This window comes from Indicator indicator, chromosome 18, assembly GCF_027791375.1.
Source record: "Indicator indicator isolate 239-I01 chromosome 18, UM_Iind_1.1, whole genome shotgun sequence".
Taxonomy (NCBI): domain Eukaryota; kingdom Metazoa; phylum Chordata; class Aves; order Piciformes; family Indicatoridae; genus Indicator; species Indicator indicator.
The window spans coordinates 17,335,151-17,359,765 of NC_072027.1; the positions used below are offsets into that span (position 1 = coordinate 17,335,151).

General features: G+C 50.0%; 1 protein-coding gene across 2 annotated transcripts in view; it reads right to left on the reverse strand.

Annotated features, from left to right (window-relative positions):
- Window positions 1-4,878: 4,878 nt before the first annotated feature.
- FNIP1 (folliculin interacting protein 1) overlaps window positions 4,879-24,615 on the reverse strand; it is an 85,549-nt gene continuing 65,812 nt past the window's right edge. For both annotated transcript variants that reach the window (XM_054389176.1, XM_054389177.1), the window contains exons 12-18: window positions 17,577-17,723; window positions 15,175-15,344; window positions 11,788-13,207; window positions 10,965-11,133; window positions 8,307-8,504; window positions 7,504-7,619; window positions 4,879-5,376 (exon numbers count right to left, since the gene is read on the reverse strand). In XM_054389176.1, the coding sequence (XP_054245151.1) occupies window positions 5,298-5,376; window positions 7,504-7,619; window positions 8,307-8,504; window positions 10,965-11,133; window positions 11,788-13,207; window positions 15,175-15,344; window positions 17,577-17,723 (2,299 nt within the window). In that variant the 3' untranslated portion in view covers window positions 4,879-5,297. The remainder of the gene's footprint in view (window positions 5,377-7,503; window positions 7,620-8,306; window positions 8,505-10,964; window positions 11,134-11,787; window positions 13,208-15,174; window positions 15,345-17,576; window positions 17,724-24,615) is intronic.

Sequence of the window (24,615 nt, forward strand, 5' to 3'; positions counted from 1 at the left end):
GGGAGAATGAGCCACCCCTCTGGGGAGACCCCAGCACATCAAACAGCCAATTTACCTTCTTACTCCCCAGCTGAGAGAGGTCTCAAAGCAAAGCCTACATTGCCAGGGAGCCAGGCTCTGCTCTAACAGCCTGGATGGATGCCACCAGGATTTGACCTTGAGGTTCTCCAACTGTCAGAGCTGGAAAGCAACGATTCCAGTGAAGCAGCATCTCCAGCAAGGACCAGCAATGCTTCCAGCCTGAGCTGTGTTTAGGTTTGCTTGTAGCAACAGCAGAGGTGATGTTTTTGTACACGAGCAGGACAGGAAGGTCACCCTGTCGGTGCATGGAGTCTGTAACTGCTCCTGCAGCCCATGACAGGAGCAAGGGCTTGGCTGGAACGGAATGTGCACCCTGCAGCACATCAACAGAGGCCTTGTTACCTTCAGCACAGCCACAGCTCGGAGGCCTCCAGGCTGTGTGCTCATTTCTAACCCCAGCCCTAAGCCCACTGTTTAAATAAAAGTGAGAAATGTTTTAAGCCACTTCTGCAGCCAGAGAAGACCCCAGCGTTGGCTCAGCAGCCAGCTGCTGAGGAGCTCTGGGTGTTTGTGCAGCCACCAGCAACACAGTGAGTTGCTTCCTGCCCTGTTGGCCCAGAAGTTGTCCTATGGTTACTCTGCACCAAGCTGCATGGAAAAATCAGAGAATCGCAGAATTGTTTGGGTTGGAAAAGATCTCTAAGATCAAGTCCAACTGTTGACCTAACACCAAAGTGGCTGTTAAACCATGTCCCCAAGTGCCATATCTGCATGTTTCTTGAACACTCCACCACCTCCCTGGGCAGCCTGTTCTAGTGCTGGTCTGCAGCCCCCTGGTAATGACATGAGGGATGAAAGACACCGCAGCACTCAGGTGCCCATGGCTTGCTTCCCTGTCTGTGCCCAGGCAGAAGGAGTCACAGCTTTGCCCTTTGCCTCAGGAAGATGAAGGGCAGCACAGAAAAGGGGCAACAGCACATCCCAAATGTTGGCTGGTAAGTGCTGAGTGCCTGGAGAGTTAAGCAGGAAATCAGCTGTGGGCAGATCAGTGCTTTCTGGATGCTGCAGGGATTGTTGTGCTGAATGTGCTGCTGACATCCTCGCTGGCCAAACACCCCCAGACACATGATCACCAGCTCCCCTCCTACATCCCCAGGCAGGAGGACACCTCATGACTGTCTGACTCTAGCAACACAAAATTCTCTGCCCTCCATGAGGTACCCTCAGCCTGACCAGTCCCAGCCTGGGAGTCACCACAGGAGGTCTGGCAGCCCACTGGAAGCAGTGCTGCTCCACTGTGTCTCACCAGTACCCCACTGCAGTCCCACTGCCTGGTCAGCAGCACCAGCCAAGGCTGCAGAAGGATCTGCCAGCTCCGGATTCCACTGCAGCCCACTCGACACCTCCACCTGCTGTGGGCTCACAGGCTCTGCTTCTGGAATCCACCACAGCACAGGAACACCAGGCCAGGCAATAAAGCCCTGCTCAGTCCTTAAAAGGCAACTGAACCTCTGCCGATTGCCTTTGCATCACCTCAGCCACTCAGAGCACTCACAGCCAGTAGAGACAGAACCTCAGAATTGTTTTGGTTGGAAGAGACCCTTGAGATCATCAAGTCCAATTATTAACTAAATAATACCAAGCCTGCTGCTAAACCATGCCCCTCAGCACCACAGCTTGAAACCTCTCCAGGGATGGGGACTCCACTGCACTGGGCAGCCTGGGCCAGGCCTTGACAACCCTTTGGGGGAAGAAATTGTTCCCCACGTCCAACCTAAACCTCCCTTGGTGCAACTTGAGGCAGTTTTCCCTCATCCTGTTGCTTGCTCCTTGGGAGAAGAGACCAGATCCCATCCGGCTCCAAACTCCTTTCAGGGAGTTGTAGAGGGCAATGAGGTCTCCCCTCAGCCTCGTCCAGACTAAACACCCTCAGTTCCCTCAGCTGCTCCTCACCAGCCCTGTTCTCCAGACCCTTCAGCAGCTTTGTTATCCTTCTCTGGACACACTCCAGCACCTCAGTGTCCTTTTTGGAGGTGAGGGGTGCAAAACTGAAGCCAGTACTCAAGGTGCAGCCTCACCAGTCCTGAGCAGAGGAGGAGAGCTTGAAATGGTTGCAGTTGATAAACCAAACCAACATAGCTGCACCGCAAGTAGGAAAAGCAGACACAAAAGGTACCAGAAGTAAATTGACAGCCTGTATTTATTGCACAAATTTCCCCTAAAATTGGGAATGGTTATTATAATACAAGTGCACATCTTGGGAAATATATACAAAACCAGAAGAGAGACAAGTATGTACATTTTACCCAGCATTTTACAAGTACCACCATCTAAATAATTTAGAGAAAGCAAAACAAAACAAAATTGTCATAAAACATCCAGAACAAACTAAGAGGGGAAAAGATAGGTGAGGTGTAAAAATCCTTTCCTTTCAATATTGGTTGTTCTTAGCAGCCCAGTGTTTGCCAATTGCAATGAAAAGAGATTTTTTATTTTTTTTTTTTTGTGCCTAGTGCACTTCAGTTTCTAGCCAGCAAATTAAGACGTTAATGGTGATCGGTTAGGGTGGAGAAATCAAAAGTTAGGTTTCTAGTCAAGGAAAACAACTGTGGTATCCTTCACCAGGCCTGGAAAAGATCCCTAAGATCCCTTTTTGTATCATTGAAACACACAGACAGACGTACCACATGGTTCTGTACCCAAAAAAAAGGGAGCTGGCAGAAAAGGTTCCTCCTGTCAGGGGTCTGAGTGCAATCTGACCACGGAGAAGCTGCATTCGTGGTCGCTTCGCCTGGCACTGACTGAACACACTATGGGGACAGGGTCTGGTTGGCAGGGGACAGCAGAGAAGGATGGCACCAAACAGCCACCTGTGTCTCCTCACCTTAATACGAATTCCAAGCTGTGCAAGGGCCTCTCTTGGGCCCTCAGGAGTCAAATCTGTTTCAAAGCAGTACCCAGAACTCACCTAGCAGTGGTTACCTGGAGGAGATCAGAGCATTCTCCTGTGCAGATTGCTACAGGCAGAGGCCTGGCCAGTGGCAGGATGAGGGTGCAGCACTGCCCAGCTCTTTGGGCATGTGCTATGGATGAACCCACACAAGGGACTTCCCCAGAGAAGGGTAGGAGAGTGTCGTTGTGGTTCAAGCATGCCAGCAGCTCTGACATCACCAGGTCACAACTGCAAATCCAGTACAACATTAAAAATTGGAACTGTTTGCTACCCAACATATCATAGCCAAGAGTTAAGAAGCCATCTTCTGAGCTCTATCCCAGGTTTCACTAAAAATGGGTCACACAGCTGGGTTCCCCTGTTCTGTGCTCATCCCAAAAGCCAGGTGTAACCTAACTGGGAGGTGAAGAAAGAATGTTGGAAGAACAGAGGAGAAAGGCTTCCTCAGATGAGATATTCAACAAGATTCTCCACTGTAGCAGTCAGCACTCAGAGACAAAAGAGTTGCCAGTGGCACTGCCTCTACCAGCCTTGGGTTCACTTACTAGCACAGATCCAGTCCTGGGAGGAAAGGGGTGGGTTTGCCACATAAATTTTCCCTGGAACAGAGTCTGGAGTTATGAGAGGTCAGACATTACTGAACAACCACCCTGGGTGAAATCCTGGCCCCAGGGAGGGAAAGGAGGGAGGGGTTCTGTTGTTGGCAGCAAGGGGGCAGGGATCTCTCCTATTGTTTTGAAGCTTATCAAATTGTTAAAATAGATCTGTGTTTAAAATAACTCCAGAAACAATGGCAGGCGTGTGGGACTGCTGAAAGGATGATTAGGGAGAGAAGTATTTATAGAACTGCTTAGAGAGTGGAGCCACCAAGCGAGCACAGATCTCCTCCTTCTCTGGAGAGCCCAGGAATATCAACATACAGATGATCATCACCGAGGAAAACAGAACCTGAAACTCAGCAAAAGGAACTGGCTGCTAGGACAGAAACTGTGGAGAAAAGCCTGTGGTGAAGTGTGCAGTTAAACTGAGGTAGTAGAGCCTTTGAAAACATGATCCACCTCCCACTGCCTGTGTTCATCACTGACACCAGCCCGGGTCCCTCAGCTATGGGACAGCTGCTGTGTGTACAGTGACAGAACAGGGATGGCTGAGTAAAGGGGAAGGGAATAAACAAACATTTTCTGCTGGTAATTACACAAGGGAGTAGAAAAGGGCTTAGAGTCATCTGTGACATGGGGGAGAGTTGTCCAAAAATAATTCTGCTGCTGTGGTGCAATCAAGCTTGGGGTCGTGCAGAATGGTTTTACAAAAGAGATCAATGAGTCACCTGAGCGAGTAAGGGCAACAGCCTGGTCACTTTCTCCCCACTGCTTTGGTACAGTTATTTCCAGCTCGTGATTCTCCACGGCTGGCTGCCTGCTGTCCAGAAGGGAACAGACTCGATGGTGCCATACAGAAGTGAAGAGGTAATCGTCACGGCGCTCCGGGCATCCTGCGGGGAAACCTCAGCCAATGCTCTCCAGATTTCGCTTCTTACCGTTTGGATTAGCTTGTGGAAGAAAAGCATCACGTAGTATAAAGCAACATGGAAACATTAGGAACATTTAATACTGGTTACAACATCCAGCCAAGAAGGAGAATCTCCACTGCTAGCTCGTCTGCTGGCCTCTCCCTCCCTCCTCCCTGTCCCCTCCCCATGCCCCCGCGCTTCCCTCTCCCCAGGAGAACGATCATAAATAAATTTCAGAGCTGTCATTAAGAAGCTTTGTACAAAACAACCCAACCCCCCCCCCCCCCCGCAACCCCAGCCCTGCTCTTCCTCTGGCAAGTATCCAGACTCTGACTAGGACATGAAAAAGTAGAAGTTGTTTACAAATCATCGCAGTGCGAGAATGACGGATCTGAGCGGGGTCCCAACCAGGGGAAGCCAGTCTGAAGCCAGCTGCTTCACTCTTGGGTGAGGTTCATAGTTGGTGAGCATCAGGGATGTGTCAAAGCAGTTCTCCCTGAGCTCCCCAGTACAAATGACAGTCAGCCACTGTGGCAGAAAGTGGTAAAAAACCCTCAAATCCTTCCTTTCCTGTGGCTGAAATCTCAGGCTTGCTCCTTGCTCTTTGTTCCTTTCTTCATCCTGTTTTATAAACGACCAAGTGGGAGAGGAGAAGTCTCCAAGTGACTGCAGGACGTGCAGTCACATACAGAGGTGCTGCAGCTCAGTGAGCAGTCTGGTTTAGTTGCTTCCAAGAGAAAGAAGCCAGAACAAGTTGTCTTCCACTGTGTTTCCAGAGGGGAGAAAAAGTCAACGTCTGTGGGCTCTGGCAGTTTAAAGAAGTATCTGAGCAACATACGGAGAGTGAGTGCTTGCTACAGCTGCCAGTAAGGGGAGGTCACTGGATTCGATCCTAGAAGGAAGCAGAAGAATCACATTTAACCCAACCCAAACCCTATCTGGGCTGAACATATGCCTGAGGAGCCACACTACCAGCTGGAGCAAAAGAGCTGTGCCTGGCCCCTGAGTGCACAGAGCTGTGAAGGGCAGGGTGGTCCTCAGGCATCAGAGAATGCTTTGGGTTGGAAGGGACGTATCATGCTCATCCAGTCCAAGCCCCTCACAGTAGGCAGGGACATCTGCAACCAGAGCAGGTTGCTCAAAGCCCTAAGCAACCTCAACCTGGAATGGTTGTGGGGGTGAGGCATCTCCCACCTCTCTGGGCAGCCTGCGACAGGGTCTCATCACTCTCAGTGGAAAAAATGTCTTCCTTCTCTCCAGTCTAAATCTCCCTCTTTTAGATTAAACCATCACCCTTTGTCCTGTCACAACAGGCCCTGCTGAAAAGTCCATCCCCAGCTTTCTGCCTGCCCTCTGAAAAGCCACCAGGAGGTCTGCCTGGAGCCTTCTCTTCTCCAGGCTGAACAAGCCCAGCCCTCTCAGCCCATCCTCACAGCAGAGGGCTTCCAGCTCTCTGCTCTGTAAGTAACACAGCAGCTGTGCTGCTGTCTTCACTCCCAGCGGGGCTACACGCTACAGCCCCCAGATTGTTTCCAACATCCCCTCCAGCAGCGCCTGCTCATGCTGAGGAGCAACAGCTCTGCCCTGTCAGAACTGCCTCAGCTCCTACCTGCCTGGCTGGGGTTTTTCTCACACAGCCAAAAAACTGGTGGGAGGGCAGATGGAGGGAGGGAAACCATCAGATTCCTTCCTTCCCTCCAAGAAAAGGGAGCAGTGCTTGAGGAACAAAGCAGGAGCACAGGACTATGCTGAACTGCATAAGCCAGTGCAAGCTTGTATAAATACATACATATACACCTATACACATGAGCTTGAACATAAATTGGTATGAGCTGGAGCCCAGGGAGTTCCACCTCAACATGAGGAGAAACTTCTTTTCTGTAAGGGTGCTGGAATCCTGGAGCAGGCAGCCCAGAGAGGTTGTGGAGTCTCCTTCTCTAGAGACTTCCAAGACCCACCTGGATGCATTCCAGGATGTGTGACCTGCCCTAGGTGATCCTGCTCTGGCAGGGGGATTGAAAACTCAATGATCTCCAGAGGTCCCTTCCAATCCTTACCATTCTATGATTATGTGAACTACTTCCACAGCCAGCAGGGAAGCCCTGGCACTGTGCTGCAGCTGCTACCCCACCTCCAGCTCCACATAAGCTCTGTGTGCCTTCTTCCTTACCCAGTAGTCCTCTGCAGCAGATATGCAGAGCCTTCCTATAAACACCCCTGAAATAGCTTCCCTGCCTGTGCCCCACACCCACAGGGAGATATCCTGTGCCTTACATGACACTGAGGGTGTTTGCTGACACCTAGGGAAAGTCAACCTGGAGGAATCAGGTGCCACATGTTGCTCAGTGATACTGACCAACTAAGGAGGGAGTCAGATGAGCCCTGGAGTGCTGAGCTCACCTTCCTGCCCAAAGAGAGGAAAGAAAGGCTCAGAGAATGGTAGGGGTTGGAAGGGACCTCTGGAGATCATCCAGTCCAACCCCTCTGCCAGGGCAGGTTCACTTAATGAAGGTCACACAGGAACACATCCAGGTGGGTTTTGAATGTCTCCAGAGATGGAGACTCCAGCACCTCTCTGGGCAGCCTGCTCCAGTGCTCCATTACCCTTAATTAAAGAACCTCCTCATGCTCAGATGGAACTTCTTATGCTCAAGTTTGTGCCCACTACCGTGTGTCCTGTCACTGGGCACCATTGAAAAAAGTCTGGTCCCATCCTCCTGATATCCACCCAGTAAGTACTGATCAGCTTGGATGTGACCAGGCTGCTCTTTTCCAGACTGAATAGCCCCAATTCTCTCAGCATTGCCTCCTAAGAGAGGTGTTCCAGTCCCCTCAGCATCTTTGTAGCCCCCAGGCAATGGTTAAGGAGGAGCCTGTGCAGCTCTGGGTGGTTTCTGCCACGCTGTGGTTCCAGTCCCAATTAGGAATCATTTTGCTGGGCTTAGAAGAAGCCCAGGTGGGGGACGGTGGCACCAGGGGACCCGCAGCAGCACTACCCAGAGGAAGGATGTGACCATACCCCAGCACCACGCCCAGCTCCTTGACATGGACTCGCATCTGGCCCTTGAGGTACTCGGACAGCATCTTGCTTTTGAAGTAGAGCTCCTGCAGCCGGTCCTCCAGGTGCATAACACACTAGAAAGCAAGAGAGAGCTGTGTCAGGGAGAAGGCAGTGTGACAGCCAGAGCCCACCCAGCCACAGAGCAGCACAGCACAGGCCCCACAACCCCAAACACCTACTGCCTGCTCCCTGGCCATGGTAGGTGAATAACCAGCAAGAGGCTTGGGGCAGCACTCTGACTTCTGTGCAGAAGCCATTGATTGCTCTCTACAACTTCCTAAAAGGAGGCTGGAAAAGAGGTGGGGGTTGGTCTCTTCTCCCAAGGACCAAGTGATAGAAGAGGAAACAGCTCAAGCTGCACCAGGGGAGGTTTAGGTTGCACATTGGAAAAAAATTCTTCCCTGAAAGGGTTCTCAAAGACTGAAACAGATTTCCCAAGGAGTTGGTTGAATCCCCATCCCTGGAGGTGTTTAAAAGAGGCAGAAAGAGTGGTGCTGAGGGACATGGTAAGGTTAGAGAATGGATGGATTTGATGATCTTAAAGATCTTTCCCAAGCCAAACAATTCTGTGATTAAATCAGAACCAAGAAGGCTACTGTCTTAGTCTCAGAGCAGCATTTAAATGGAGAGCTCCAAGCTGGGATGTGCTGGCTATGGAAATTATGGCTGTGGATAAATAACCAAGGCAGAACCTGACACCCCCTGCAACCTACAAAGAGAAAGGGTGCTCTAAACCACATCACCCTGGCTTCCATACTCACAAAGTTTGGAGATAGATTATGCTTGTAAAGCTGAAGAGTGGAATGAAGCAGGTTGGAGACGAGACTGGAGACCAACACTTCTTTCCCCAGTTTATTATCAATCATCCTTCTCTGGCTACTGGCCACTTGCACCGTCCATTTGTCTGTGTCTGCAATAATGCAGACAGCTTCTGCGATGGGTTCATCCAGCACAGGATGCTAGCAGCAGAAAAATGCAGAGGAGAACCTTGAGAATGCCAAGTGACAACGGTCTGGTGACAAAATGTCACTGTCCTGGATAGCAGGGACAGGGTCCAGGCACTGCTTCACCAACGACATGACCACCCGGTTCTGGGCTCCCAGTTCAAGAGGGACAGGGATATACCAGAGAGTGTCCAACAGAGGCTATGAGGATGATGAAGGGACTGAACATCTGTCTGTGAGGAAAGGCTGAGAGGCCTGGGGCTGTTTAGCCTGGAGTAGAGCAGCCTGAGAGGGGCTCTCATTCATGTTTACAGATATCTGAAGGATGGGTGTGAAGGAGGTGGTGCCAGGCTCTTTGCAGTGGTGTCCTGTGATAGGACAAGGGGCAATGGATACAAACTGGAACCCAGGAAGTTCCACCTCAACATGAGGAGAAACTTCTTTGGTGTGAGGGTGATGGAGTCCTGGAGCAGGCTCCAGGGAGTTGCCTTCTCTAGGGACTTTCAAGACCCATCTGGATGTGTTCCTGGGTGACCTGCCCTAGGTGATCCTGCTCTGCCAGGGGGGCTGGACTCAATAATCTCCAGAGGTCCCTTCCAACTCCTAACATTCTATGATTTTTTGAGTCTATCTGTGCTGATGTTGCATTCCAGCTGTAAAAAACAGCTTCCCTGGGAGCAAGGCACAGCCCTGGAAGGACAATCACCACATTCCATTTTCTTCCAGTTCTGAAAGTGACAATTTTGGCTGTCAGTTCTAGCTTTTGATACTTGATGCAGCGTTCTGACATGGCCAAATTATATTTTAAAGCCCTAAACCTGAAAGTGGCCAAAATCCTGTTCCACAGGGCTGTGTTAGCCAGGTGGGTTTCATGCCCAGTTTGTCACTGGTTTCCCTTTACAGAAGGACCAGCAGAGGGAGTCAGGAACCAAGCCTGCACCCAGCTCCTCCCTCCCTTCCAAGCAACATTTCACCTCTCAAAAAGCCATGGAGGCTTTAGAAAGAACCCCACTGTCCTTCCACAAGACATTTTTTGCTGGCTGGACTGTTAGGAAGCATCTTCTTCCAAAAAGTCCCCCAGGGACTCCAACAGGACTGGGATGCAGTGATAATTTTCCTTGAAGATAAGCACAGAAAATCTGGCTCAGGCCCTTCACATCTTTGACTTTTGCAACTGAAGTTTAACTCTGCTGAAGGACACACACAACAATTAGGTTGCATTTCAGATAAATCTGTTTCATAGCAACAGCCACCTTGCACTCCTGCCTCTCTTTGCCTGAAGTTCACCTACACTTCCCAGGTGGCTTCAAAAGGGAGCCTAAAACACAACAGGTTAAATCAGTGCAAGGATGGAAGTCCCCTGCAAGGAAAGGAGACAATCACAGGGAAAAGGGTGGCAGGAAGGGGGCTGAGCCATCTGTCAGGCACTGGAACAGGCTGCCCAAGGAGGTGGTGGAGTCACCATCCCTGGAGGTGTTCAAGAAATGTGTGGCCATAGCACTTGGGGACATGGTTTAGTGTCCATGGTGGTGTTAGGTTGATGACTGGATTCAATAGTTGTAGAAGTCTTCCCCAGCTGAAACAATTCTATGATTCTATGATCTGGGCAGGATGTGCTGCTGCTCATTACCTCAGGAGCTGTGGAAGGAGGTGACAAGTTTGGGTTCCCAGGAGCAGAGTGTGCCTGCTCACCCCTCTGTGTGTAGGTCTTTCCCCATTCCCTTGGGAATAAACTAGAGGGGAGCAGAATGAGGCTTTTCAGTGACAGCCAGCTTCCCACTCCTCTCCTGGTGACTGTAAGCAGAGGAGGAAATCCCACACTCCCCAGTCATGCCCCAGTTGAGGTGTGGAAAAGCTGCTGTGGAGAAGAGATGATTTCCAGCACACACTACAAGTGGAAGTCCCCTTGAGGACAATTATCTCTGTATTGGTTTCTCCTTTTCAGCCAAAGCCAGCACTATCAGACACTGACTGCAGTCCTGAGTAATGTCCCCAGACTGCTGAGCATTCCTGATGGCTCCACCACAGAGCAAGCTTCTGCCCCACAAGCAGCAGGACATGCACAGGAAGAGTGAAGGCAGCTTCTGCACAACCCCTGCAGCAGGATGAGATGCAGAGTGACCTCAGGGTCTGGTCTTGTTTAACGTCAGCCCATCTGTGGGCACACAACCATCAGCAGCCTGCTCTATCTGCAGGAGATGATTCCTCCATGGCTTGGCACAGAGATGAGCCTACCCAAGGGCATGAGCTGCTTCAGCAGGAGCCTAAACCTTTGAGCTGCAGCTCTGCAGTGAATTCCCCATGATTTTCAGTCACATTACCTGAGAGAGGAGAGCAAAATTGGTGACCTGGGACTAGAGGAACCTGAAGAGAGCTGTGACTGTAAATATTTCCACTTCCAGCAGGTTTGTATGTTCCAAAACATTTGCCATTCCCTACTGTGACAAATACATTTACCAAATATAGCTTCATTACCTGCACAGCATGAGACAGATCTGACACCAAGCAGTGCCTCAGCTTCTCGTCGCTTCCTATGCCTTGCAGAACGAAGTCGGGCACATAAGAAGAACAGTAGCCACCTAGCAAGGACCTTCCAAAATTGGCAATACTGGGCTGGACAGAGTTCACTTCAACTAATTTTGACCTGCAAGAAAGGGATATTGAAGAGAGAGACAGCAGTAAACACCAAGTTCAGCTTACAGAGAGGTTGCACCTGCTTACAGCGAGGCTGAGACCTCACTGTTCTCTACAGCTGAAAGGAGGTTGGAGTGAGGCTGGCAATGGCCTCCTCTTTGAAGTAACTAATGACAGGGACAAGAGGTAATGGCCTCAGGCTGTGTCAGGGCAGGTTTAGGTTGGATATTAGGAACAATTTCTTTCCTGCAAGAGTAGTCAGGCATTGAACTGCCCAGGGAGGTGGTGGAGTCGTGATCCCTGGAAGGGTTCAAAAAACAAGCAGACGTGGCACTTCAGGACATGGTCTAGTGGTCATGAAGGTCTTGGGTAGAATGCTGGACTTGATGCTCTTAGAGGTCTTTTCCAACCTTAAAGATTCTATTCCTTGATTCTAAACCTCCTTCCAAGTGCTTTCCAAACTGGGAGGGTTACAGTGAAGGTGGTGAGACACTGAACAGGATGCCCAGGAAGGTTGTGGATGTCCCCTCCTTGGAGGTGTTCAAGGATGAGGCCTTGAGCCACCTGGGCTAGTGGAAGGTGTCCCTGCCCATGTCAGGGGGGTTGGAACTAGATGGTCTTCAAGGTTCCTTCCAACCCAAGCCATTCTATGAATAAAACTTACCCAGGAAAAGGAATCTCATATTCTTCTGCCCAGTCTTCTTGCTCTCCTCCATAGTAGTTACCACTCGGTCTAGTTAGATCATGCCCTGTGTCCTCGCTCTCACTGTCACCCAGGGCACTGTCTGAGCTCTCATTTCTTGGAATGTCCCAATCAATTCCCGGGGCCACCTTCTTCTCTAGGTTTTCTTTGTCCCCATGGGGGACGCGAATAGAGATCTTCTCTCTTTGGTCCTGCTCATTGAAGCAGTTTTTGTAGGTCTCCTGTCGAACAGAGTCCATAAATCTACAAAACTGGCTGGGTGCTTTGCCAGCCTTTGTACCCAGCTTTGTAGCAAACTCTAAACTACTGGTGTGAGCAAGGAGATCTGGAGCTGCTTGCCCTGGAATATCATCAATAGTCCGGGTTTCAACTGAACTCTCGTCGGTAAAATACTCATCAAACAGGCTCATGCTCTCCGCATTGTAGAGGTTTGGGTTCCAGCTCTGGTGCTCACTAGCAGCTTGAGGAAAGGGTTCAGCTGTCCCACAGTCTCTATTTTGGTCCTCAACAGTTTGTTTGGCTTCACAGTTCTGCTCAGCAGACACTCCTTCCTCTGGCGCTGGCGGGCTGTGGTGCCTAGCGATTTGTTCCACTACTGCCTGGCTTCGGAGCTCGATGTCTGAGTCGGGTGACATGGAGTCTCCAATGAGGAAAGTCACCTTTGTCTGAGCTTCTGCAGCACTGCAAGGAAAGGCATCACAGAAGAGCTTATCTGGTGGCTTCTTCTCCACAGCAATGCCAGGTGACCTGGCTCCGCTGCCCGCCTGGCTGCCCGCCTCCAGGGGCTCCTCGCTCCTCCAGGCGCTGGCTGCCGGCTCCAAGCCTGGTTCCGCCACCACACGTTTCTCTGGGGAAGCTGCCCCTGTGCACACCACGCTCTCTACTGTGGTGTCCAGGCAGGGTCTGGGCTGCTTCACCTCATCTTCCTGGCACTCATCAGGAACAATAGTCCTATTCTCATCTGAAGAAGATTCCAGCTCTCCCTTAGGAGTGTTCTGCGCGTCCTCTCTCTCCTGCTGCGCAACACCTTCTATGTTCTGTGCGAGGGAAATGGGACACTTGCAGTATCTACAGCTACAGTTTGACGTTCTCATCTCTTCAGACTCGGTTGGCAGCAGGTTGCCCCTGTTCTTGTGCATGGTGACAAGCACATACTCAGATTCCTCCACCTCTCCTTTCTCCAGCGTGGTGGTTATAACAGTTCCAGGCATGACGATGGCTTCGTCTTCGCCGTTCTCTAGGAGATGTGTCTCTTGAAGCTCAGAGCATCTGATGAAGTAAGTAAGGAAGTAAAGCAACCTCTGTACCAGGTCATGCCTCTTGCCAACCACAACTGTTTTGGCCAATCTCACAGGTGATCCAATGGCCCCATAGAGGTCACCTGGAGGAGGAAACAAAAGAGGTATTTTGCAGCTTTACAAGGAATTATTCTCCTGGTGGCGACTTTTCAAAGGCCAAGACTACCACAGAAAAATCCTAAGGCAGAAGAGTGAGGACAGCTATGCTAGGATTTTGTTTTCCACATAGAGAATCCCAAAGATGCTGCTGGTATCATGTGGAAGGTCAGGGAGATCTTGTCATACGCTGGTCAGGGAGACATCTGATCTCACTCACTAGGGAGTGTTCACACCACCTATCTGCAGTGCCTAGCTCTGGAGGCTCCTCTCCTGGGTTCCTTATATAGCCATGGGAAAGAGGAGGCATCTGCTCTGAATTGCCCTGGAGAGTCTGGAAACTGGGCTGAACTTTTACCTACCAAGAGAAAAGCTGGAAGGAGAAACAAACCTTGCCAAGAACAAGGACAAAAAGTGACAGTGGCGGCTGTGTAGCTGAAGCCAACCTCCTTCTCTCCCTCCCCTGGAGCTCCAGTATGGGTTGGATGAGTTGTTCTGACTCTGCTCCAGGTTCACCTGGGGAAGCGCCTGTGCAGGCATTGTTCTGGAGGCACTGGGGCACTGTGTGAGTACAAGGATGGGGGCACAAGGGATACAAGAAGCCTTAAAGGCAAACCTAACCACAGTGGGTCCATGGAGTCCATGAGTTTGTTGTTTGCCAACAAACTGGGCAGGCCATGCCTGCCTGTACCAGAACAGGGTGACCTCACCAAACTTGCCCTTCCCTTAACCAGATTCCATGAGAGTTTATGCAGAGCAGGACAGTCTGAAAGTAGGAAGCTCATCTACTCTTCTCTACTCAGCAATTAGAATTACAGAATGGTTTGAGTTAGAAGGGACCTTAAAAGGTCATCTAAGTCCAACCCTCCAGCAGTCAAGCAAGGACATCTTCAACTGGATCAGGTTGCTCAGAGCCTTGTCCAACCTGACCTGAAATGAAGACAGTGTGACCAGCTACTCACTTGACTAGGCTTTGAGACCTTACCCAGGGGCTTGCCTATTCATAGAATCACAGAATGTGTTAGGTAGGAAGAGACCTTCAGGATCATGCCCTGCCATGGCATTGCCACCTTCCACTCAAACAGGTTGTTCATGGCTCCAGCCTGGCTTTGAACACTTCCAGGGTTGGAACCTCCACAACTTTTCAGAGCAACCTGTTCCAGTGCCTCCCCACCCTCCTGGGGAAGAGGAGCATACTCATGATGTCCTGTACTGTGCCTGTTGCCTGTTGCTTTGAGAGCATGTTGGTTTTATCAAAAGATGGATTTCCCTTCAGCTGCTCTTTCCAGAAGCAGGATAATCAACTGCAGCATCCCAACAAATAAAAATCTATTTTCTTTATAGAGGGAGGAGCAGAGCAGCACTGGAATCCTCATCATCAGGGCAGGTGACCTTAGGAGACTACAGACCTTAAGAGACTAAAGAGGGCTTCACATTTTGGCTGCCATTTTACAACTGATAATTGATTGAGGAATTAGAGCACATGTCAAAAAATACAGTGACTACCTCTAAGCCTGAAATCCAGCCTTTTGGTCTCACTTTGAATTAAAGCCCCCAACCATTAACATGGGAGGGAATTAACAAGTGTCCATTGCTCTCTACAGCTCCCTGAAAGGAGGTTGGAGTGAGGTGGGGATCAGCCTCTTCTCCCTACTACCAGGTGACAGTATGAGAGGAAATGGCCTGAAACAGTGCCAGGGGAGGTTTAGGTTGGAGATTAGGAACAATTTCTTTACAGAAAGAGTGGTCAGGCATTGGAACAGGCTGCCCAGGGAGGTGGTGGAATCACCATCCCTGGAGGTGTTCAGGAAATGTGTGGCCATGGCACCTGGGGAGATGGTTTGATGGCCATGGTGGTGTTAGGCTGCAGGTCAGACTCAATGACCTGGGAGGTCTTTTCCAACCCAAACAATTCCCTGGTTCTGTAAAACCTCAGGTGGTGGTTGCCACATACCAAGCTGTGCCCACAGTGGGTTGTAGGGATGAGTTTTGGCCAGCATGTCCACACTCTGGGAAGAATGCTTCTCCAGGAAGATCCTTATGGGTGGCTGGCCATTCGGCATGACGGTGGGGACCCAGGCCAAGTGGTTAGTCAGGACTGCAGTCAGGAGAGCTGGCAAAAACCTGCAAGCAAAACATCCCACATCTTTAGTTTTCTCCAACTACACACTCAGGATGTTGAATTGACAGCACTTCTATGATCCAGGATGGCACAAACAACCCAATGAAGCCAGCAGAGCTCAGCCCTTTGATCTTGGTTCTTTGGGAAGAGAAGGGAAGGCTCTATCCTCCCTCCCACCCCTGCAGTGTTCTTTGTTAGGACACACATTTTAAGTAAAATGAAACCTTTTAAACCTTGAGGCACCTCAGTTCCTCTCTTTGGCAATAATTAGGAGGCTTCCTATTTTGCAAGCTGAGTGTTGTAAAACACTTCAAACCCAACTCACTTTGTTGGCTGTAAGGAAACTGCAGCACTGTGTGGCCTCTCTGTTCCAAGAAGGAGATCCCAAGTTCTGTGATTATTGAGGAGAAGGGAAGGCTGTTGCCACCAAACCTGCCACCAAAGCTGGCAACAGCTGTCCTTCTCCTCAATAATCACAGCCAGGGAGGTGCTGTGCTCTTCCACCAAGCACATATGGCTGCTTCTTATCAAAAATAACTCCTTCCCAAAGCTCTGTAGCTCCACCAGCAAGGCTGTGTCCTTGTACCACCAGCACAGCTTGCACTAGCTAAGCAAAGCAGGGTGAAAAGGCCTTCTGAAGCACAGGGCTGTGATTTACTGTCACGAAGGAGCATGGCTGGTGCTCCATGGAGGAAGGGCTGGCAGGAGGAGCGTGCAGCAGTGCAGCCCAGGAGCCTCCCACACACCGACAGATGGTGCTGGCGGCCACGCAGCAGCTCCAGTGCTGGGGAGGAGGACAGTCAAACACCACCAAGCCTTTTTGAATAGTTTACAACCATCAGGAACCCTTCAGTGTAGCTGTTTCCTCACTGCAGACTGCCAAAGGAGGAAAAAGGGGATTTAAAACTGGATTGCAAAGGATATGGGGCTTGATTTTCTTCCTGCTTCCATCAGTGTAAATCTTAGTCCAGGTAAAATAAAGCAAACAAACCCAGAGGAGAGACCATTTAAATCTAACCAGGATGCAGAGGACTCAGAATGCCAGGGACCAAAGGGGCTAATGCCAGGAAAAAAAAAACAACTTCCCCTGCAGCAGGAACTGATTGTAAGAAAATACATCTGAAGCCATCACAACTCACTTCAGTTCCTCACTGAATCACACAGAATGCACTGGGCTGGAAGGGACCCTCCTCAAAGGCCACCTTGTCCAACCCCACTGCAGTGAGCAGGGACATCTCCAACCAGAACAAGGGCTCAGGGCCACATCAAGCTTGACCTTGAATGCTGCCAGGGATAGGGCCTCAACTACATCTCTGGGCAACCTGTTCTGCCCTCATGCTGACCAGATTGGACATGGTCTAGTGGGAGGTGTCCCTGCCCATGGCAGGGGGGTTGGAACTAGATGACTTTTAAGGTCCCTTTCAACCCAAACCATTCTATGATTCTATGACCACCAACTGTCACTTTCCCATCTATGGAACAGAGAAGATGACAAAGCTGGTGGCAAAGGTGGAAGATGGTGAGCAGCAGCTCCTTCCCCACCCTGCAGAAAGCAGTTTCTCTGGAGCTACCAGCTGGTCCTTCAGTGCCATTCCCACTCAGACTCCACAGGTTTGTGCTCATTTTAGGACTTCAAGGGAGTCAAAGGTTTTAAAATCCTCCCTCACTCGTGCCCTGGGGAAAGAGGATGAAGTGTTGACACAACAGAACAAATTTATCAGATTCTCCTGAGTTTATCAAGAACTTTCTCAATTTTCCACAACCCCTCATGGCTCTGTCCCCAAGGCAGAAGGGGGACTCCTAAGGAAGCACAGTTTCTTTAGTGACATTTCACAGAAGTCAGGTTCCAGAGCAATTTGTGGTCAGACAGTGTTACACACACAGCTCTCAGTGAATGTCTACCCTTGCTCATCACATGACAGCTGATTTGGAAAGGTAGATTAATGCCTCCCAGAAGGTATCTTCAGCCCCTTCCAGACATACACACCCATCACATGTTTCAAATGTTCAGCCTCTACCAAGGGTTGGAGGACTGTGAGGAAAGAGGCATTTAATGAGATACTTTCCTGGTACCTTTTTTTTTGTTGTTTAAGAAAGTAGGTATTTAGGGCTGGCCTTTTGATTCTTTGATTACCTGGATTTAAGAAAAAAAAAAACCAACAACCCAACAGACTGAAAGTTCGGCTTGAAACACATCAACACATCTGGAAGTTAAAAACTAAAAGCCACCATACTGGTTTTTGGAAGCGTTTTCCATCAAGAAAGTGAATTCCTTCATGAAACGATGGCAAAGCTGATTCTTTTCTGGTGTTCCTGACATCATTGTAAGCCAGACAGGCTCCCCAATCCGTGGCATCGTGTAGAGGTTACAAATTGTTGTTCTAGAAAACAAAACCAAAAGAATCCAGCAGATTAAACGCAAAAAAAAGCCCCCAGAGAGAGAGATTCCCACTCAAGGAACTGACCCCAATGTTTCGTTCCTGCTGTCATTTCTATCAGGTAAAATTTCTCTCAGCCAAGTAATGAAGTGCTTTACTACGAGGGTGGTGGAACACTGCAACAGGTTGTCCAGGGAGGTGGTAGATGCCCCATCCCTAGAGACATTCAAGGTCAGGCTTGATGGGGCTCTGAGCAACCTGCTGACTGCAGGGGGGTTGGACTAGCTGAGCTTTGAAGGTCTCTTCCGACTCAAACCAGTCCATGATTCTATGATTGCATTCCAAACCTGCTCATTAAAGAGTCTGAATTCTGAAAGGTCTTTTCCAACCTCAGCAGTTCTCTGAATTCACCTTGCAGAGCAGAGTCTCACAGGTTCTTCATGGATCTACCTAAACTGGTCCCACGCACAGCAGCAGCCACTGTCCAAAGTTAGGAGCTGCCCTGCTCCAAATGAAGTGATTTTTGGTGGTGGTGATCTCTCTGTTTTCTCTTCTCATTTAAAACAGGCAACTCCTTCATAGTTCTGTCTCATTATGACCAGGGCAGGTTTAGGTGTATCTGACTCAGAAAAACACTTAAACATCCTCTGTGCTTTAAAACATTGGTGGATCTCCAAGCCAAATCCACCCCAGTGTGGACCTGTAGAGCAGGGGCCCAGCTTCCTCCTTTAGCTTTACATAGATTGGAACCACCAATAGAGTGGAACCACCCCATGGTTCAAAGGACTACAAACCTGCCCACATCATTTTGGCTCTACAGGGAATTAAAAGTCTGACTCTGCAGTAAATCACCAGGTTAAAACTCCTTGATGACTGTTAAACTCTAACCTAAACAATAGCTTTAAGGACAGCGCTTATGTTCTGGCAAGCCTGAAAAAAACCAAAATAACAAAGGAAGTGACTGAGCAACTCAGGTTTCTCCTCACCTCAGGCACTGCTCTTCCTGTGTAAGGTATATTTTTGATTTCTATAATCCCTGATTTATAAAGATCTTCTCTGGATATTTTGCTCTAAAAAATTCTAGACACTGGCAGAAGTAAAGCAAAAGCTGTGCTGATCAGGCAGACAAACAAATCTGCTCTGGTTTGGTGTTTGAACTCCCTCAGCAGCAGGGCAGCATGGGATGGTGCAGGTACAAGGGGCACTCAGGGGAGGAAGGGATTATCCCCTGGTGATTGGGCAGAGGAGAAAGCAGCTGGACAGGACAAGACCCCAGAGCAGATCCCCAAAGGGCAGCCAAGGTGGCTGAAATCAGCAGGACTGCTCAAGAAGAAAGGAGGTGAAGGGGACAGTGGCACTTTCTGCCTCGGTTTTCACTACACAAAACCCATCCTGTGTGTCCAAAAGTCACAATCACTCTCATCTTCCTCAGGTTTCACTCACACGCATGGTGGCAAAGCCAGAAAACAGTCAGTGGGCTGGAGAGGGGGAAATTTTCCTGTGCAGCTTGCTCTGGATGACCCTGCTCTAGCAGCAGGTTGGACCAAATGAGCTCCAGAGGTCCTTTCCAACTCCCACCACGCTGGTATTCTGTGAAAGCCAAGTCACCTTTGTTCTTACCAGACCCACAGCACCCAGAGGACTTGCTGCTTGCTGGGTCACTTCAGAGCAGCCCTAGAGGTACTGTGTTACCCTCTGCTGCTGGTCCTCTCTTGGCAGGAAAGCACAGCCTGGTTGCAGACCCAGGCATAAGAGTCCTGCCAGGTTACCCATGAGTGGGGCACGGAGCTTGTGGGGGGAACCAGAGGGTCTCCAGCAGCACAGAGTTTTTAGGGCTCTAGGATTTTGAACTTCAACAGCAGGAGTAGGGACTAGAGGTGGGATAATTAAAGGAAAGCTTTCTGTTCACAGCCCATTAACTGGAGTGGATGTTAGAGGCCCCAGAAAGGAGAAACCCCAAGTCCTGGGACTTCAAAGCTCTGTGAGTTTCAAAGATCAAAACAAGTATTTAAACTTGCACCCTGCAGACACAGCTGACTTTAGAAGCTGAAGATAAACTGCACCAGTGAAAGTAAAATGCAGCTTATTTCTCCTTCCTACATAAACTAACCCCAGCTGAGCCTCTCACAGCTTGGCTGGTTTGGAAGGAAAAAAAAAAAAGATAAAAAAGAAAAGAAAAACTCCTTCTGCACTAAGCCCAACATATTAAACTATTTGTTTTCGTTGAAAAAGATAGACCCAGTCTTGTGATTCGTTATTTACTATTCTGGTAACCCTGGGCTGCATCTGCAACTGATAGTGTTTCCTCAGAGAGAGATCAGATTGCCCTGGCTGCTGGCCAGCAGGCATGTGACTGCAGTGCAGGGAACCCTCCATGCCAGCGCAGGCAGCAATGGCACAGAAACCAAGGGCAAGGATTAACTGCTTGCCAGCTCTGCAAACACGGCAGGGAAACGCTCCCCTGCCATTTATTAAACAAACCCAAAACTTAACAGCCCCCTCCCCCCACTCAAACCTAAAAACAAGCTCTCAACAAACAGAAATTCCCAGGAGGCTGCAGGGAAGTTAACTAGATTTTTAAAATAGTCATTAAAAAAGCCAACTGTCCCCTCTGAGCCATCTGCAGCCCCCTGCCCTCTGCCTGCTCCCCATGCTCACACCAGCGTCACACAGCAGCACGCAGGGAAAGTTCAGCTAATGAGAGACTCCACTTCTTCAGGGGTTAGTACATTCTAAATGGTTTCTACTTGGAAATGCTCCTTGGAGGCTGAATTCCAGCACCTCAGCACCAGTGATGGGTGCAGCAGGGGCTGGGGCTGCTCCTCAGGAAACACCTTTGCAGCCAACAGTGGCTTGAAACCAAGCAAAGCCCAGCTCAGCCGAACGAAAATGGAGACTGAGCGAAAGCCCTCATGCAAACCCCCGGGGTTTGTTTGCTCTGCGGGCACAGGCAGCACTGAGGTGAGCAGCACGGCTGGCTGCAGCCGCAGCGGTGCCAGGGCAGCGCCCTTCGCAGGGCACAGTCAAGTGTTGAGCTGCTCCCCGCTTCACTTGCACCCAACACACCCACGACCCTGCCCACCCTTTGGCCAGGGTTTTAGTCCCAGGCTGTGCTGTCTCAAGCTGTGCTTTCCTCAGCAGCAAAGGTTAACAGAGAGCAGCTCTGAGGCTGCTCTGAACTGACCTGGTGCTGCATAAACCCAAGGAGCCAGACAGCTCCTCCTGGATGTGAGCATCCCTCTGTCGAGCCTTCCTCCCCAGGGAAACACCTGGGGATCTTCTCAATGCACAGCAGGAGCTAAATGGTGAGGGGCAAGAAGATGAGGCCAGGCTCTTCTTAATGGTGCCCTGTGACAGGACAAGTGGCAGTAGGCACAAACTGGTACCCAGGAGGTTCCATGTGAACAGGAGGAGAAACTTGTTTAGTGTGAGGGTGCTGGAGCCCTGGAGCAGGCTGCCCAGAGGGGTTGTGGAGTCTCCTGCTCTGGAGAGATTCCAAACCCACCTGAACACTACAATCCTGGCAACCTGCTGTGGGTGGCCCTACTTTAGCAGGGGTTTGGACCAGATGATCTCCACAGGTCCCTTCCAAACCCCACCACACTGCAATTCAGAGATTCCAACCCTTGGCACTGTGCTGCTCTGCTCCTGAAGGGTTGCAATGTTAACAGCCAAGAATTTCTTTGGAGACTGATTCAAAAAAGAACATGGATTAGTGGGCTGTAAAAATTTTGCTCCTTATCCTTATTCATAGAATGGTTTGGGTTGGAAGGGATCTCAAAGATCATCTAGTTCCAAACCCCCTGCCATGGGCAGGGATGCCTTTCACTAGCCCAGGTTGCTCAAGGACTCATCCAGCCTGGCCTTGAACACCTCCAGGGAGGGGATATCCACAACCTCCCTAGGAAACTTGGTCCAGTGTCTCAACCACCCTCACTACAAAGAATTTCTTCCTAATATCTAGAAGATTTTCCCTCAAAAAGGAAAAAGAACAAGGAATTAATAGCTGCAGTGCCTTCAGGGAGCTCACACAGCTCCTGTGCCCATGCTGGCACGGCTGGGCAGGACTCACTCACCGCTCAGTTCACAGCAGCCTAAGCTGCTTAAAAACCACTGGCACAAAATAGGATCAAATCTGGCTGCCAGAAACAGGGAGAGGTGTTTCCCTGGGCCTTGTACTCAGTGTTTCCTTGCCAGCCTGTGCATTTGCCACACAGGTATTAGTCAGAGACAGCATCTGTATTATCGCTGCGCCGCACTGGCTGCGGGGGCCAGGGGAGCAGCAGTGGTGATGCAAGTACAGTGGCTTATTTCACAAGTCATGTGTCTGCACAGCTGACATGCAAAGAGAGTTTTAAGCCTCTAAGTCAAGTGCTAATGGTTAAATCCACCAGTGCTTCCGAAAATGAAAAACTGCTGTGAGGTGAAGAATGATGCAAGGGCAGGCCTGGAGATGGGCACCAAATCACTGGCAGATTTATCAATAGCATCAGTGACAGGACACGGGGTCATGGGCAAAAACCCATCTAAACATGAGGAGCAACTTCTTTAATTTAAGGGAGCACTGGAGCAGGCTGCCCAGGGAGATGCTGGAGTCTCCATCTCTGGAGACATTGAAAACCCACCTGGATGTGTTCCTGTGTGACCTTCTCTAGGTGAACCTGCCTTGGCAGGGGGGTTGAAGTTGATGATCTCCAGAGGTCCCTTCCAACCCCTATCTTTCTGTGATTCTGTGATCAATTTGCAGGAGAAGCCTTCAGAGAAGGCAGCTTTTTACCAGAAGGAGATGACAAGAGCAAATGAAGGGCTCTGGTTTGTTGTTTTCAGTCCCCCTCAACCCGCAGTACCAGCAAGTAAATGCCTCTAAATGCCTGGCTGACCCTGCAGCAGCTCCTTCCAACAACAGGGTGGCAGGAGGCTATAGGACCAACTGTCACACTGCCTCCTCTGATCAGCATGGCAGCCTGTAGCTGGTGCCCCATGCTCCAGTGATCTGAGACTATTCTAATCACCAGAGGAACACAGATCAGCTACACTTGAGATCCACTGAGAGTGGGGCTTTAGAAGTATAAAATTCTCCTTAAAACCAACAACAACAATACAAGACTGCAATGAGTTAAACCAGCTCAGGATTATGTTTTAGAAACACCAACCCACTGAAGTCAGCACCCTTCTTCCCTCCAGCAGAATTTGCTAAGAGGGCAGGAATCAACACAAGTCTCAGGTTCACCAAAGGACTCGAGCTCCTGACTTCCCCGTGACTTCAGTGGGAAAGCAGACGCCCAAAGAGATAATAGTGGCCTAAATGGGATTGCTGAACCCGTGCCAAGGCATCTTTGCATCCAGCCCTCACCATTTAAATATGCCTTTGCTTTACTGTTTTTTTTTTTTTCCCCCCTTTCTTGCTCCTTACCAGACACACACTGCCTTGCTTTGAAAAGTGAGCAGCTCTTGCATCTTACAGAAACAAATTTTCTTGATGGCAGCACACTCTGTCACTTCAAGACAGCAGGAGGATCTTGCCCAGGCTGGGGGGCACTGGCTGGTGCAAGGCTGCTGAATGCACTCACTTGAAAAATAACAACGCGAAACCCCACCACCACCCCAAGCGGCCAGAGAATTGCTCTGGGAAATTCATTTCTATGAAATTAAACTGGATTTAATTGACCTTCTTGCACTACCAAAAAGTAATATTTATATCACCATGGAAACCTCTGCATGAAGCTGGTGGTTGGACACGGGCTGCCAGTGCTGGTTACGCAATGGCTGTGTCATGTGAATGATCGCTCCGCGAGCAGCTGGGTGCTGCCAAGCCTCCCAGCTCCACTGGGACATGATTTTCCTGCTCAGAGGAGAGCAGCCTTCCTCATCCCACCACAGAGCTGCCCTCTTTTTTTTTTTTTTTTTTCCCCCCCTTCCAAGGGGAAAATAAAAGTTAGCAAGGGGGATGCGGTTTGTGTTTTCAGGGCTGTTTTAGCCAGGTTTGACTGGGCCCTTCCCCCAGCGCTCAGCAACTGTTTAACTCGGAAGGACAAAGGAGAAAGGGGCAAAGTCCCTTGGGTGTATCTTGAGGGGGAACGTTTTGGGGGAAGATTTGGGAACAAGAGCTGGGGAGGTGCTCTGGTCAAGGGGTGGGAATGCAGAGAAACGGTTGTGGGTGAGAGCAGGGAGGAGAGGCAGAGCAGAGGGGAGCAGAAGAACCTCGGTGGTTGCTCGGAGTTGCCGAACTCGTCTCGGGCCCGTGGGCAGGCTCGGCGGCTCCCAGCAGTCACGAGCTCGCTCTGCTCCCTGCCTTGGCACAGCTCATCCCATCCACCTCTCACCACAGGCCCACGTGCTCGCTCTTCCCTGCCACCTGCCCCTGCTCAACATACTCTTTGCCCATCCTCACAGCTGCCCTGGGGTGAGGTTCTAGTAAATTAAAGAGAATTAAATAAAACAGATGCTGAGGGGACTGGAACATCTCTCTTGTGAGGAAAGACTGAGAGAATTGGGGCTTTTTAGTCTGGAAAAGAGAAGACCGAGGGGGATCTCATCGATGCTGATCAATACTTAAAGGGTGGGTGTTAAGAGGATGGGACCAGGCTTTTTTCAGTGGTGTCCAGTGACAGGACAAGGGGTAACAGGCACAAACTGGAACATAAGAAGTTCCATCTGAACAGGAGGAGGAACATCTTTAATTTAAGGGTGATGGGAGCGCTGGAGCCAGCTGCCCAGAGAGATGCTGGAGCCTCTAGAGTCATTCCAAATGCCACTGTATGCTTTCCTGTGTGACCTTCTCTAGGTGAACCTGCCTGGGCAGGGGATTGGACTCAAGGATCTCCAAGGGCTCTTGCAACCCCTCTACCATTCTATGGTTCTGTGATAGACTGTGCCTTCATCCTGCCATACCACC